The sequence below is a fragment of the Equus przewalskii genome, chromosome 6 (genome assembly GCF_037783145.1).
Source record: "Equus przewalskii isolate Varuska chromosome 6, EquPr2, whole genome shotgun sequence".
Lineage (NCBI taxonomy): Eukaryota > Metazoa > Chordata > Mammalia > Perissodactyla > Equidae > Equus > Equus przewalskii.
The window spans coordinates 5,732,304-5,743,017 of record NC_091836.1 but is presented as its reverse complement, the minus strand read 5'-3'; the positions used below and the strand labels follow the sequence as shown (position 1 = coordinate 5,743,017).

General features: G+C 69.7%; 3 protein-coding genes across 8 annotated transcripts; 1 reads left to right on the top strand and 2 right to left on the bottom strand.

Annotated features, from left to right (window-relative positions):
* Positions 1-128: 128 nt before the first annotated feature.
* On the top strand, positions 129-1,729 carry CTXN1 (cortexin 1). Its single transcript, XM_070622878.1, has 2 exons — positions 129-346; positions 713-1,729. Exon 2 carries the CDS (start codon positions 733-735, stop codon positions 979-981), a length of 249 nt encoding a protein of 82 aa, XP_070478979.1. The 5' UTR covers positions 129-346; positions 713-732; the 3' UTR covers positions 982-1,729.
* Positions 1,730-3,060: 1,331 nt separating this feature from the next.
* Positions 3,061-7,074, bottom strand: SNAPC2 (small nuclear RNA activating complex polypeptide 2). The gene is made up of 5 exons (XM_070622875.1): positions 5,830-7,074; positions 4,728-4,847; positions 4,534-4,602; positions 3,836-4,232; positions 3,061-3,730 (listed from the first exon to the last, which is right to left on the bottom strand). The coding sequence occupies exons 1-5, from the start codon at positions 6,010-6,012 to the stop codon at positions 3,399-3,401; spliced, it is 1,101 nt and encodes a 366-aa protein (XP_070478976.1). The 5' UTR covers positions 6,013-7,074; the 3' UTR covers positions 3,061-3,398.
* Positions 6,887-10,635, bottom strand: TGFBR3L (transforming growth factor beta receptor 3 like). Of its 6 annotated transcripts, XM_070622872.1 has the most exons (7): positions 10,296-10,635; positions 9,222-9,358; positions 8,830-9,144; positions 8,077-8,203; positions 7,812-7,970; positions 7,531-7,603; positions 6,887-7,074 (listed from the first exon to the last, which is right to left on the bottom strand). In XM_070622872.1, exons 1-6 carry the CDS (start codon positions 10,516-10,518, stop codon positions 7,536-7,538), a joined length of 1,029 nt encoding a protein of 342 aa, XP_070478973.1. In that variant the 5' UTR covers positions 10,519-10,635; the 3' UTR covers positions 6,887-7,074; positions 7,531-7,535. The 6 variants fall into 6 exon arrangements, with proteins under 6 accessions (XP_070478973.1, XP_070478971.1, XP_070478968.1 ...); XM_070622870.1 differs by lacking the exon at positions 10,296-10,635 and having other exon boundaries at positions 9,222-9,786; XM_070622867.1 differs by having other exon boundaries at positions 7,531-8,203.
* Positions 10,636-10,714: the final 79 nt, after the last annotated feature.

Here is a 10,714-nt window from a genome sequence, read left to right as displayed (position 1 = left end):
GATGCCGAGGAGGGCTCCTGGCCGCCCGGACTCCCCGGGGCGGGGCGGGACGGGGGCTGCGGTGTCGCGGAGCCCGGGGCGGGGTCGCGGGCCGCGCGCCGCTCCCTGCGCAGCCTCCGCCCCCCGCCGCGGTCCCGCCCCCGTCGCCATGGGAACAGCCGCGGCGGCCCGGCTCGCGCGCTGCTCGCTGGCCTCGGTCTCCGCCGCTCCAGGGGCGGGTGGGGTGGGCTGAGCCCGGGCCGCCGCCGCCGCCGCCGCCGGGGAGAGGCCGAGAGCGGAGCCGGCGCGGGTCCTGGAGGAGAGCGCGGCCGCCGGGCGCTCGGTCCCGGTCGCGGTGGAGGCCAGGGTGAGGGGCGCGGCGGGGCGGGGGCGGGGGAGGAGGTCCCCGGGCCGCCGAGAACAAAGGGAGCGGGCGCGGGAGCCGGGCCTCGTCCCCGCCGCGCCGCGGGCCGCGCGCTCGCACCTGTTGTGCGCGGCTCGGGCGGGTCGGGGCTCCCGGCCCCGCTGTCGGCGCCCCACCTGGGCGCACGGCCGGAGTTGGGTCCCGGCGTGGCGGCGGCGGCGGCGGCGGCGTGCCCGCGGGCCGGGCGTGGGCGTAGCCCGGGGACAGAGGCGCGGGCGCGGGTGGGGGCGGCGGCAGGAGGGGGCGACGCGGGGCCGCGGGAGGGCGCCGCCTCATCCCCGCACCCCTGGTGGGCCCCCTCCTCCGCAGGGCGCGCGGCGATGTGAGCCATGAGCGCGACGTGGACACTGTCCCCCGAGCCGCTGCCGCCGTCGACGGGGCCCCCGGTGGGCGCGGGCCTGGACGCGGAGCAGCGCACCGTGTTCGCCTTCGTGCTGTGCCTGCTCGTGGTGCTGGTGCTGCTGATGGTGCGCTGCGTGCGCATCCTGCTCGACCCCTACAGCCGCATGCCCGCCTCGTCCTGGACCGACCACAAGGAGGCGCTCGAGCGCGGGCAGTTCGACTACGCGCTGGTCTGAGCCGGGGCGACCCGGGCCTGCCCTCCGCAGGGTCTCCCCCGGCTGCCCGACCGGGGCGCTCGGGATCCCGCCTCGGAGCCCGGCCCGAGGGGGCGGGGGCGTTAGGAGAAGTCCAGCCCCTCCCCGCTCAGACCCTCCCATCTTCCCTCCTGGCCAGGCCGGAGCCCCACTTCGTGCCTTTGTCCCGCCCTGTTGTCGCTCCGTAACCCACCGGCCCCGGGTGGGAAGAGGACCCGCCCCGCCCCGCCTCAGCGTGTAGGTGGCTCTGCTATTGTCCTGCCGCCGAGCATGAGTGTCATGGCCGTTCCTGGATGTGGGGACCCTCCTGTACCCCCTCCCCGCCCTGTCGTCTGGCCATCCTCACTCCCCCGCCCCCCGTAAGCGTGGAGCCCCTCCCCGGGCTCCGGCCCTGCGGGGCAGGCTCTCCTGGGCCCACGGGTGGACGCTGCATACCAATGTGCGCTGCGCAGCCTGCCCCGGAGACCGAGCCTGAAGAGCGACAGCGGCTGCTGTGTCCAGGATGCGTGGCGCCTTCCGTGGGGGGAGAGCGTGGCGGGCTCCCTCCCGCCCCCAGCCCGGGCCCCAGTTCAGGTCAGCGCCCCCTCCCTCTGTCACCGCTTCCGCCCCTCCTTGGCCCTCCTGCCACTTCGCCCTGATCCCTCTTGCCATCCCCTCACGGGCCTCCCCATGCCTTCTCATTCCCCGCCTCTGAGTGATGGTGACAATAAAAGCTATTGTTGAGCGCTTACTACCTGCCAAGCAGCGTGCTAAGTTAGCGCCTCGCCTCGGGCGCATGGCCTGTGCCCTCTTCAGGGCTCAGACGGCGAGCCCGTTAGCATCCCCGTTCCACAGGCTAGGAGACTGAGGCCCAGGCAGCTTGAGTGACTTGCCCATGCCAAGTGCCTGGATTCTGGCCGGGCTGGCATTTGAACCTGGGTCTGACTTCTGCACGCTCTTAACAGCTGTCCAGTTCTGCGGTAACACCCAGACCCACGCTCTGGGGGGACTGATGCGTGCCTGTCTCCATCCTCCCAGCTCCAGGCACAGCCAAGAGCCCCCCCACCCCCCACCCCCACCCCCGGCTTCTTTCCCTTGACTTGGGGAGACTCTCCGGGCGGTCGAATGGCCTTAGCCCCGTGGGGAGCTGAGATGGGGCACCCTCAGCCAGCCCTGGTGGTTGTCTCCGAGAACTGGCACGGCCTCCCGGCGCCGTGACCACCGCTGCAGCCCCAAATCTCTGAGGCTGGTCCCTCCTGCCCACGGTTGCCGCGGGCACTTTGGGGACCGTGGGTCTGGTGCTGTGGGGCCGCGTGCACGGAGCAGGTTGGCTCCGCTCCACGGCTGCCCGCCTTGGGGATGAGTGGCACGCCCCCGGGGAGCTGTGTACAACGTGTGTGGGGAGAAGCAAGCGCGTCTATAAAAGGAAAGCAGTGTCAACGCACAGGCTGCGGGCAGAAAATTTACTGGCTCTCGGAGGACTAGTTGGGCTTGAGGGAGGGTGGCGCGGGGAGGAGACACTTGGTTCCCCACGCTTCCCACCTGCCCCTGAATCCAGACCCTCAGGGAGGCTGATGGAGAAGGACCCGGTGCCAGGAGACCCAGCAGCACCCCGGGGAATTGGGGCCTTGGGAGCAGCCAGGACTCCTGGCCCCTCTCTGATCCTAAGGCCCCTCCAGCTCCCCCTCCCTGTCTCCCTTCTCCCCTTGTTTCCCCAAGGCCACCTCAGGGACTCACTGCCCTCCCTTCCCGCGCCTGCCACATGGGGAGCCCACCCCTAACCCCCAGGGCCCCGGGCCTGGGTCCTGGCTCCTCCCACCTGGCCGCCCTCACTCTGCTGGCCTCTCCCTTCCATCTGTATGATGTGAGGTCACTTCGCTCTGAAAACCTTTCCCTGACACCTGTAGGGCACACTGTCACCAGCAGTCCCCTCATGGCCACACTGAGGTCACTGCAGGCAGCATCGGACTGGACGGGGAGGCAGCAGCCTTTGCTGATGACCGCACCTCGGTCCCCAGAAGCCCAAGCTCTGGCATTTTGGGCCCCCACTGCCATCATCTTTAACTCACAGGAGAAAGAGAGTACTGACAAGAACTTTATTGACAGTTACAGGAATAGAACAGAGGACGCAGGAAGGGACTGGGGGCAGTATTTGACAGTGGTTTTAACCCAGCTGCCTGCCCCCCCCCCACGCGCTCCCTCCCCCAGCCCACTGAGTTCGTGGGCGAACCCCTGTACCACTGTGCTCCCCCTTTTGAGACTCCCGCAGTATTGAGCATCTCCAAGGCCACTCCGTTCTGTGCTGCATCGTGCCAGGGACCTTCCCCCGTGACCGGATCCTGACAAGCCCGTGCCAGCCCGAGCAGGCCTGAGGCCAGGGGACTCACAGATGTCTGCTGTGTCCTCTGCCTGCCGGGCCCTCACCTTGCAGGGGTGGCTGCCTGGCCCAGAAGCTCCAGGGGCACCAGGAACGGGTTCAGGGGACAGACCCCAGCTGCTTGCCAAGTGGATCTCGGCTCGCTGGGCCCGGCATTCTCAGGAGCCTGGGGCACGGCCTGGCCCGCCTCCTCTTCCCCCCCGGAGCCTGTCCCGCCATCCTCGGCTGCGGGCCCCAGGCCCCCACTGGCGGGGTCGGGCTGGGGGGCCGTCAGGCGTAGGTACGTCTCTGCCAGATGTTCAACCAGGGCAGCGCAGGGCAGGCGGGGCAGCTCCTCGGGCAGGGCCATGAGCAGGTCGAGGACCACAGCCGACTCTGGTGATGGAGGGAGGGAGGGAGGGAGGGCGGGCGGGGGTGAGGGGAGGGTGGGGCCTGCCGCCTGGGCCCCCCACCCCACAGCCCCGTCCCCATTCCTCTCACCAGCTGCAGAAAGCTCAGGGCCATGGCAGCTGCGGGAGATGGACGACAGGTACTTGTAGATCTTCTCAAAGTCCACGGCAAAATCTTCCTCAGTAGAGGGGCCGGCCAGGGATTCCGAAGACGCCTCAGGGGCTGGGCCAACTGTCTTAGGAGCGGGGCCAGAGGCCTCAGGGGCGGGGCCAGGAGCCTCAGGGGTGGAGCCATGTGTCTTAGGGGCGGGGCCAGGAGCCTCAGGGGTGGAGCCATGTGTCTTAGGGGCGGGGCCAGGGGCCTCAGGGCCCAGGGCCTCCTGCCCTCCGGGGGCGCTGACCAGCAGCAGCTTTCCGCGGGCCTGCGTGGGTTTGGGGGGCCTGGAGTGCAGGAGGCTGATGGGCTCCGTGGCCGCGATGGTGAGCACCTGGCAGGCAGAGAGATCAGTGGGGAAAGGCGGAAGTCCTCTGATCGGCGGCTCCCCGGCCCTGCACTCGGCTGGGACCCCCACCTGCTCACCGAATCGTCCCTGCCACCCTGAAGAAGGGTCACATCCAGGAGCTGGCCTCAGAAGCGGGGATACTGAGGCTCAGGGTGTCCAGGGACTGGCCAGAGGCACAGAGCTGGCGGGAGGGACGGCCCAGGACCCAGGTCCACCTCATCTAGACTCCTAGCTAGGTATGACCCTGTCCCTGGGACACGCCGGCCGGCCCGGGGGATGGCTGTACCTGGGAGAAAGCCACAGTCAGGGCTTCTTCCAGCGGGCCTGTCAGCTTCTCAGCCAGGTCCATCCACACCTGGGGGGGGCAACCAGAAGGGGCCTGGTCGGCCTGGGGACCAACCCTCAGGGGCCCCCACAGCCCTGCCCCTCCTAGGGACCCCCTGACAGCGTTATCCTCCCCAACTCCTTGCCCTGACACACCTCGATGGGGGCCGGGGTCTGTGTTTGCCGGTGCCTTGGGCCCTGGAGGCCACCTGGGTGCACCCTCTGAATGGCCTCCCGGGCCACGCGACCCTTGAGCTGCCGCAGGAAGTCCCGGATCTGGGGAGAGAGGAGGCGGCCTTCTGTAAGCCCAGGGCTCGGGGAGAGAAGCAGGAGCCCACTGCCTGCTCCAGGCCGGCCACTGCTCCCTGGCCTCCCGCGAGCCCGGTGAGAAGGGTCGCAGTGAGTCCGCTCGGGGGCTCGCAGGCCAAGGCCCCAGGTGGGACCAGCTACGAACAAGGATGGAAGGCCTGGGCCGGTTCTGGCTCCTCCCCGCAGCCAGGGCCACCCCCATGCTAAGCACCGCCCTATTCATTTCCTCGCTACGGTCACTCCGGCCCATTGCCCGACTGACTTCGACCTCACTCCCGCTGCGCCTTCCGCCCTATTAGTGGGCTCCGCTCCGGCCACGTCCCGCCCCTCGGCCTCCCGCAGTCCTGCCTCCTCCTGGCCCCGCCCCTCATCCTCACCTAGGCCCCGCCCCTGGCCCTCCCTTCAGCCTCTCACAGCACTGCCTCCTCTTCGCCCCGCCCTTCAGACTCACGTAGGCTCCGCCCCTGTCCGCCCCTCAGCCTCCCACAGCACCGCCTCCCCCTCGCCCCGCCCCTCAGCCTCTCGTACGCACTGCCCCCATCTCGCCCCGCCCCGCCCGCCCCTCAGCCTCCCACAGCACTGCCTCCTCCTCGCCCCGCCTCTCAGCCTCACGTAGGCCCCGCCCACTGGCCCCGCCTTCCCCCCAAGTTCGCCCCGCCCCCAGGCTCGCGTTCGCAACGCCCACGCCCCGCCCCTCAGCCTCTCACACGCACCCACCACCCAGCCTTCCACGAGTCCCGACCTCCTCCGGCACACACTCGGTTCCTCAGCCTCGCCCCGCCCCCGACCTCATCTCGCCCCGCCCACTCGAGGCCCCGCCCCCGCTCCACCTCGTCCCGCCTATCTCCAGGCCACGCCCCTAAGCCTCACCTCGTCCCGCCCACCCAGGCCCCGCCCGGGACCCATCCTAGCCCCGCCTCCAGCCTCGGGCCTTCCCGGGACCCCTCACCTCGGCCTCGCTGCGGCCCGGCAGCTCCCGCGCCAGCTCGGCGGCGTCGGGCTCCGGCTGGCCCCGCCGCGCTTGCAGCAGTCGTAGCAGCTGCCGCTTCTCACGGGCGCTCCAGGCCGCGGGGCCGGTCACCTCGCCAAGATAGCGCGCCGGGGCTGCCCGCCGCCGCTGCGGGGGCTTCATGCCGGCGCGGGAAGGCGGTGTCGGCGCTCCAGGGCCGTCTCCCCGGTGGGCGGGGCTACGGAGGCCGCTGGGGCCAGAAATCACCGCGCCGAGGCGGAAGCAGGTGGGGGCGTGGCTCCGCGTTGGCGGGCCGACTGGAGCCGCCTGGATGGGAAATGGTGGGCAGAGCGGCCTCCGAACGGAGGCGGGGCGAACGAGAAGCCTGCCCACCCCGCGTGTCGTCCCCTTCGCGTCCCGGAGCCGAGCCCTCCGATCTCGCGCCCTCCTCCGTTCTTGGACTGAGTCTTGTGAACCGCCTGTGTGCTTTGCTTCTCGAAGAGCGGTGGGCCCTGGCCGAAGGCAGCTGTCCAGTCGTAGCCAAGAGCCTGGGCTGGGGGGGTCGACCAGCCCTGGGGACCTTGAGCAGGTGATGGAGCCATGCGGCCGTGCTGAGCCCCAGTTTCCTCATCTGTAAAATGGAGCTAATAGTCCCCCTGTTGTCTGTGCTCTGGGCGGGGAGGTGCTCGGGCAGGAGACCTTGAAGCTCTTGACTGTGGAGGAGCCTGGAGCAGAGGCCGGGGAGCGAGGGCCTAGCGGGGGCAGGGTCCCGGTTTGGAAACACGCAGGAGGCGGGTGGGCCGGTGCAGGGGTGGAGGAAGGAGGCGGGGCCTATTTAAAACTTCAGCCAGTGAGGTTGGTCCCTTTCTGTTTGGGACAAAACGCCCTTGGGTCTCCCCTGGCCCGGATCTGCACACGTTGTGTGGGCCTATGAGCCACGCCCCCAAGCCCCACCCCTCCAGTCTGGACCTCTTCCATCCCGCATCCCCCAGTCCTGGCCCCAGGCCTCTGCTTCCTGGCCCCACCCCCGCGCCGCAGGCACACCCAGAGTTCAGACTTCTGCGGATCAGACCAGATGTTTATTTTGAGCCCAGGTGGGAGGGGGGGAGGAGGAGCGAGGGGGGCGGGGCGCAGGGATCGTGGTCCCATCGAGTCCGAGGTCCAGGACAGCCCGTCCAGTCCTGGCAGGCCTGGTCCGAGGCCGTGGCTGGTACATCTCCGAACCCTGCTGGGGGCGCGCCATCCCTGGGGTGGGGGGGCGACCCAGGCTGAGCGAGGAGGAGGACACAAGGCAGGCCACCCCCTTCCCAGCCGATCATTGGCCTCCCCATCAGTCTGTGTGCCGAATTCCCCTCGCCTAGTACGAGTCTGAGGTTTCAGGACCCCCTCTTGCGACACAGAGCCCCCAGTCGGCCGCGAGTGACTCATGCGTGAGTTCGAATCTCAGCTTCATCAAATTTTGTGACCTTGGACAGTTTACTTAATTTGAGAGAGTATCTCGTTTTTCTCATCTCTCATACGGGGATTATAATAGTATCTACCTGAAGGTTATGAGGATTAAATTAGTTAAAACGCGTAACATTTAGAACCCTGCCTGGCACAGAAAGGGCTTTGAAGGGCCATTGTCATCGTCTCCCTCCTCCAGCTGTCCCACCGTCCCCACGTGACACCCCCCCCACACACACGCACACACACACTCACCTGCCTCACTGGGGCCTCCTGGGCTGGAGGCCGCTGGGCGAGGCTCTCGGGGGCGGGCCGGGGGGCGCGGGCGCTGGAAGGGAGAGGCGGGCTGCCGAGCGGTAGGGGCTGCTGCGCGCGGGGCCGGGGCAAGGGCGCCCCCTGGGGGCTGCTGCGAGCGTGGCGGAGGCGAGTCTAGGGATGGTCGGGCCCGGCACGCGGGGATCGCGGCGCCCCGGGGTGCCGACGCGCGGGAACAGGCGAGGGGCCGGGCGGAGGTCTCGGCGGGCGGAGGGTGGTACCTGAGTGCGCGCAGACGAGGCCGAGCCCGGCGGCCAGCGCGGCACCCAGCACGAAGGCGGCCAACACCAGCGCCACCACCGGCGCGGGCTCCAGGGCCGCCGGGGCCGGCGCGGGAGGCTCGGGGCGCACGACTCTGCCGGGGACGCTCTTGGGGGGCCCTGTGGCGAGTACAACGCTGACACTGGGTCCAGGCCCCCCAGGGGTCCTCCCCAAACCCCCTTGGCCGGCCCCAGAGACCCCCGCGGAAGACGACTGCGCGCTCACTGGGGGGCGGCCGCGGCACGGTGACCACGATGGGCTGCGTCAGCGTGTGCAGGTGCGGGCTGTCGGCACCCGGGCTCTCGCCGCTGCCACTGCCGGCGCCCGCGCACGCCTCATCCTGAGGCAGACACTGGGGGAGGGGAGGCAAGAGATGGCGACGTCAGGCCCCGGGATCCAGGATCCCAAGAGATCTTAGTGTCCAGTACCCTTTGTAACCAGGAGTCCCGCCACTAGACCCCTGGAAGTCTGGTCCTTTGGGGGTCCCTCATCCAAGCCCCTGAGATATACAAGCAGCCAGGCTCCCGGCCCGCAAGGACCCCAAATTTCAGCGGCTGAAGGTGGTCACGCGACCCGGCTCTCTGAGCACCTAACCTGTGAAGCCCAGAGATTCAGCCCCTTAGTGACCTTCTGCATCCAGCCACCCAGCCCTGGAGGGACCTCCGAACCCCGCCCAAGGGACCCTGGAACCCTGCCCAAGGGGATCCCAGAGCCCGGCCCAGGAGGGAACTCAGTGCCCACTCCCTGTCCCGAGGAACCCTTGAGCAGAGCCCCACGGGCCCCTCGGGGATCCTTGCGCCCAGGCTCCAGCCCGAGAGAGACCCAGTGCCTACCCCAGTTCCGAGGGACCCCTGCCCCGGCTCCAAAGCGCCCCGACCCCCAGATCCCCAAACCCCAAGGAGCTCCTCCCTCAGATGCCAGAGGCGTTTATGCTCAGCCCCCGACGGTCTTTGGCCACCCAGCCATGCGCTCGCGCACCGGCGACGGTCGCGGCGGCATCAGAGACGCAGGCGCTTGGCGGCCTCCCCGGAGGCGGCGGCAGCGGCTCAGCTGGCAGTGCAGAAACTGCACGGAGGCGTTGAAGACCGGGCGCAGGAGGAAGCTGAAGCGCGCGGGGCGGGCGGCCCCGGGGCGCGGCGGCGGCGGTGGCGGCGGGAAGGCGACCGAGGCGTCGGCGGGGCAGCCCCCGCGCAGCAGGGCCAGGGCGGGCCCCGGGGCCGGACGCGAGGACGGTGTCACCGAGCAGCGGTGCACGGCCAGGCCCCAGCGCGGGGAGGCGCGGGCCAGGGCCGCCTGAGGGGCGGGGTCGCGGTCAGGGTAGGCCGTCTCTACCTGCCCCCACCCGGTTCCCGGGCGCCCCGCGTCCGCACCTGCACGAACACGCGGCTGTTGGCCGGGACCTCGAGCGGCCCCCCGCGGCGCGGGAAGGCGTCCTCCGAGTCCGACAGCTCCAGACTGAAAAGGGGTCGGCGCAGCCAGGGCCCAGGCGCCGCGGGGAACGGGGGCGCTGACGGGGAGAGAGGGTAGCACAGAGCGGGGAAGACGCGCTGCCCTTGTGCCATTGGGCCAAGTCCCCTAACCTGCTCGCCTCCGCTGCCTCCTTTGAGAAACGGGTGCAGCCGTGGTGGAGGATTCCCCCATGCTGGGCTCCATGCCCCCTTCACCTGGAGACCTCTGGACGTCACAGCCCGGACGCTGAGGCCGGGTGCAAAGCTGCGCGCCCCTGGGGAGGAGCCCCGCTTCCCGGGCCTAGATTTCTGCACACGCAGTGGGCGAGGAATCATGGCGGGGAGGGATTGAGGGGCCCCCATAGTGAAGGGGCAGCCTGGGTGGGCTCAGAGGTCCTCCTGTCCCAGACGCTCTGCAACCGAGGGGCTCTGGGGCTGCAGCAGGGCCGGCCTTGGGGGAGGGTGCTGGCCCACCCTTCCCTTTCTAAGGGGAGGGAGGTGTTGCCATCAGCAGGGAGCGGAAACGTGCTCTTCCCCAGCCCTTCTGGCCCAGCCCGAGCCCGGCCCATCCCAAGGGACTGGGGCTTCTCCTGGCCCAGGTTCCCCATGCCCAGGCTGAGCAGTGGCCGCACAGGGGGCGGCTCTGGGGAGCTCCCACAGGGGTGCATGCGCGCAGGCGCACACACACACTTGTCTGCTTCAGGAGGCCTTGGCTGGGGTCCTTGTCAACCGAGGTTCTCCGCCATTCAGGATGCGCACACACCTCCTAAAGCCTTTGTACACCACTCCGCGCCCCCCACAGCCCTGGGCCTCACCCTGGTTGCTGGGGGCTTTGAAGCAGCTGGGGGTCCCAGAGGACCTAGAATAGGGGACAGGGGCAGACCCACCTGCCACCCACCTCTGCTCCCCCAGGCGGGATGGACGAGAGGACAAGTTGAGAAAGAGCCACATGGGAACCCGAGTGTGATGCGGTCCACGTCCCCAGCCCATACGTACCAGGTGGCCGGCTGGGCAAGGTGGTCGTCCCTGGGAGCAGGGCCAGCAGCAGGAGAGTGACACCCAGCATGCTGGACTGGCGGAGGTGAGTGTGCAAGGGCTCACAGCAGAGGCGCCAGCCGGGGCAGCACTCAGGGCCGGCAGGTGGGCAGGCGGCCCTGGCCTTGGCTGGGTGGCCACCGCAGGAGGCAGGCCGAGGGGCGGGGCACTGAGGGGCTGACATCAGAGCCGGAGCCCAAGGCCTGCGGGGATTAAGGGCTCTCTCTGATGACCTGAGGCTACTGGGGGCGGAGGGAGCTCCCTCACACTGGCCACTTGATGCCTGACAAGTCACGACAAACACCCGCTACCAGCCCCAACCTTGCCTCAGTTTCCCCCCGATGTAGAGGCCTCATTGACCACAATGGCACCACTCCCCC

Coding starts and splice junctions, on each gene's coding strand:
- CTXN1 (XM_070622878.1), top strand. CDS start 733: ATGAGCGCGACGTGGACACTGTCCCCCGAGCCGCTGCCGCCGTCGACG.
- SNAPC2 (XM_070622875.1), bottom strand. CDS start 6,012: ATGAAGCCCCCGCAGCGGCGGCGGGCAGCCCCGGCGCGCTATCTTGGC. Junction 4,603..4,727: donor AGACCCCGGCCCCCATCGAG/GTGTGTCAGGGC, acceptor TGCCCCCCCCAG/GTGTGGATGGACCTGGCTGA. Junction 4,233..4,533: donor TGACTGTGGCTTTCTCCCAG/GTACAGCCATCC, acceptor TCTGCCTGCCAG/GTGCTCACCATCGCGGCCAC.
- TGFBR3L (XM_070622866.1), bottom strand. CDS start 9,662: ATGGGGGCCCCTCAATCCCTCCCCGCCATGATTCCTCGCCCACTGCGT. Junction 9,145..9,221: donor ACAGCCGCGTGTTCGTGCAG/GTGCGGACGCGG, acceptor CCCGCCCCTCAG/GCGGCCCTGGCCCGCGCCTC. Junction 7,075..7,530: donor AGGAGGCCCCAGTGAGGCAG/GTGAGTGTGTGT, acceptor CCCCCACCCCAG/GGATGGCGCGCCCCCAGCAG.